This window comes from Rhodamnia argentea, chromosome 4, assembly GCF_020921035.1.
Source record: "Rhodamnia argentea isolate NSW1041297 chromosome 4, ASM2092103v1, whole genome shotgun sequence".
NCBI lineage: Eukaryota > Viridiplantae > Streptophyta > Magnoliopsida > Myrtales > Myrtaceae > Rhodamnia > Rhodamnia argentea.
In genome coordinates, this window is record NC_063153.1 from 8,896,732 (window position 1) to 8,899,052 (window position 2,321).

The window sequence follows — 2,321 nt, forward strand, 5'->3', positions numbered from 1 at the left end:
CTTCTCAATCACACATTGCGTCAAAGCAGGGCGGTTCTGCGTTTCAAATCTTCCCAACGGCCAAAAATTAACAAAGTCCTGTTTTTTTTTTTAATTTTCTGTCAGCTTCTGTAACAGTAGACTCGTGAATGAACATGTAGACATCACTTGAAATACGGGCTATCTCACAATTAACTCCGCAGAACGACCTTGACATAAGATGGTTGTCTTCACTTGCACCTTTTGTTAAGGCACTTTTCACAATTTTCTTCTTGTGGGCCTTCTTGTGCCAAAAAAATTCAGAGGAATCAGCAAATAGCATAGAAGCTGCGTCTTTTCTTGTTTATCAGTTGTGTAGCTACCTCTGCCAGCAAACAGGGGAACATGAAACAGAGGAAGTCTTGCATTGCTTCTCAAAACAGAGGAAATTACAATCTGAGAACATATTAAAGCTTAAGGTAAGTACTAGGCATCATAAATAGTGGCATAGTACAACACTGTACACATAGCATCATCAAATGTGCCATCTCTAGGGAATAAGTTCTAGGAATTGGAAAGAAAAATCTAAAGATTGCTCAGGACAGCCCCAGCGAATTCAGGGGAAATGGGGTTAAATTAGTGGGACGAGAGAGAGAGAGAGAGAGTCATTAGAAGGTGGAATGCGGATAAATTTCGAGGCTAGCTTCAGAATCTTCTCTTGCTGCAAAATCTTCCAAATCCTAGGATGCGATGCTAGAGCTTAATTCGAGCGAGCCGTAGTCGAGAAGCTCCTCAATCATTTGCTGTATGTGATCATCTTCGAGAGGCTTGAACTGTTGGGTCTCGGCCTCCTCGACTTGCTCTTTCTTGATCACCCAACTCTCTGATTCTTGCAACTGAAATTGCATCTTGTGATGACCCATCTCATTGTTCCTCTCGAAGATGCCGTTGGCGTTGACAAAATGAGAATTTGGTGGCTTCTGCGGCTCTTGCACTTGCAATGCAGACTTGGTCATCTGCAACGAGGCCATGTAGCACCTGTGGAGCTTCGCCGTCAATGTCGCCGAGAGGAGCTTCGACGAAGAAGACTGCGATGCATTCGGGTTGTAAGGGAAGTTGGTCCGAGCCCTCGGCCCACACATTAGCCTCGCCGCTTCATCATAGGCTCGAGCTGCATCCTCGGCCGTTTCAAATGTCCCTAGCCAAATCCTCGTTTTCCTGCATCCGACAGAAACGTTTCGGTTCAGCACGTATGTCCGAGAACGCAAAAAACACAAACTTCCAATCAAACATGAGCTTACAGTAAAGGGTGGCGGATTTCGGAGACCCAAGAACCCCAATGCCTCTGGCGCACGCCGCGATATCGCTGCTGCGGTCGAGCCATGTTAGAGTGAAGATAAAAAACTGAGTTTCTTTGAGAAAATGCTCGTGAAGACGCCTGAAGGAGAGATGCCTTGTGAATGTCTACGCAAGAAATCCTTCCGATCTGTGAATAGAGCGGGAGAATTTTGGGGGGTTTTGCAGCTGAAGCTTTGTGGACATATATATATTGGAGCTTAGGTGCTGTTTTTTTCATACACTTGCTGGAAACCAATTTAGAAAACCTGGGTCCCACGAATAGATGTCCAAATTTTTTTTTGTTCTTTTTGGTGCAGACTTCACAAGTTCCCTCTTTTTTTTTTTTTTAGGTTGTTTACCAGTTGTCCTATTGCTTGAGCTTGACATGATTAATTTGATAATTGAAGCTGATGAGGAGGAGCTCGAGAGTAGATTTTTCAAACTCAAACCGTGTCCAAATTCAATCAACACGGACTATAATATTTGGTCGCAAGGGGGTTTTGATCAAATGGCTCTCAACAACATGTTAACCCTTTTGTTGCTTGTATGAAAATCCAAGGTCATAATCAGGAAGATTCTTCATGTGATTGAGTTGCAAAGTTTGGATAGTGACTTGAGCGAAGTTAATGACCCTTAATTATAATTAACAAGATCGATTTAATTATTGGTACCAAAAAAGAAATTGCTTGTTGTTGCATATCCGTAGATAATCTGTGAACATGTTGAGTTGAGTTGAGTTCTTCCGTGAACAGCTTTCTTTAAAAAAAAATATGGAAGTACATGATCTTTTCAAACTTAGGGATATCATGTACTTTAGTAGATAATTTTTAGAGTGGACCGATCATGTATCACATATCAAGTTCTTTCGTTAACACGGTCACTTTAGATTGTATTAGCTACGACGAACTTTAGTTGTCCTTTGGAGGTTCAGTTCATTTTCAGATTTCTCTCCTTCACAGTAAAAAAAAGCGAGTTTACGGCAAAAACTCGAAGGCTAGAAAAGATGGGATGCGTATCTAGTGCTA

General features: G+C 42.0%; 1 protein-coding gene across 1 annotated transcript; it reads right to left on the bottom strand.

Moving 5' to 3' along the window:
* Positions 1 to 364: 364 nt before the first annotated feature.
* LOC115726382 (ethylene-responsive transcription factor ERF003-like) lies at positions 365 to 1,459 on the bottom strand. The gene is made up of 2 exons (XM_030656230.2): positions 1,260 to 1,459; positions 365 to 1,176 (listed from the first exon to the last, which is right to left on the bottom strand). The coding sequence occupies exons 1-2, from the start codon at positions 1,340 to 1,342 to the stop codon at positions 699 to 701; spliced, it is 561 nt and encodes a 186-aa protein (XP_030512090.1). The 5' UTR covers positions 1,343 to 1,459; the 3' UTR covers positions 365 to 698.
* Positions 1,460 to 2,321: the final 862 nt, after the last annotated feature.

Bases quoted from the DNA above. Each gene is read 5' to 3' on its own strand.
- LOC115726382 (XM_030656230.2), bottom strand. From the start codon at position 1,342: ATGGCTCGACCGCAGCAGCGATATCGCGGCGTGCGCCAGAGGCATTGG. The intron at 1,177-1,259 runs GTAAGCTCATGT...TGTCGGATGCAG, and splicing joins GAAATCCGCCACCCTTTACT to GAAAACGAGGATTTGGCTAG.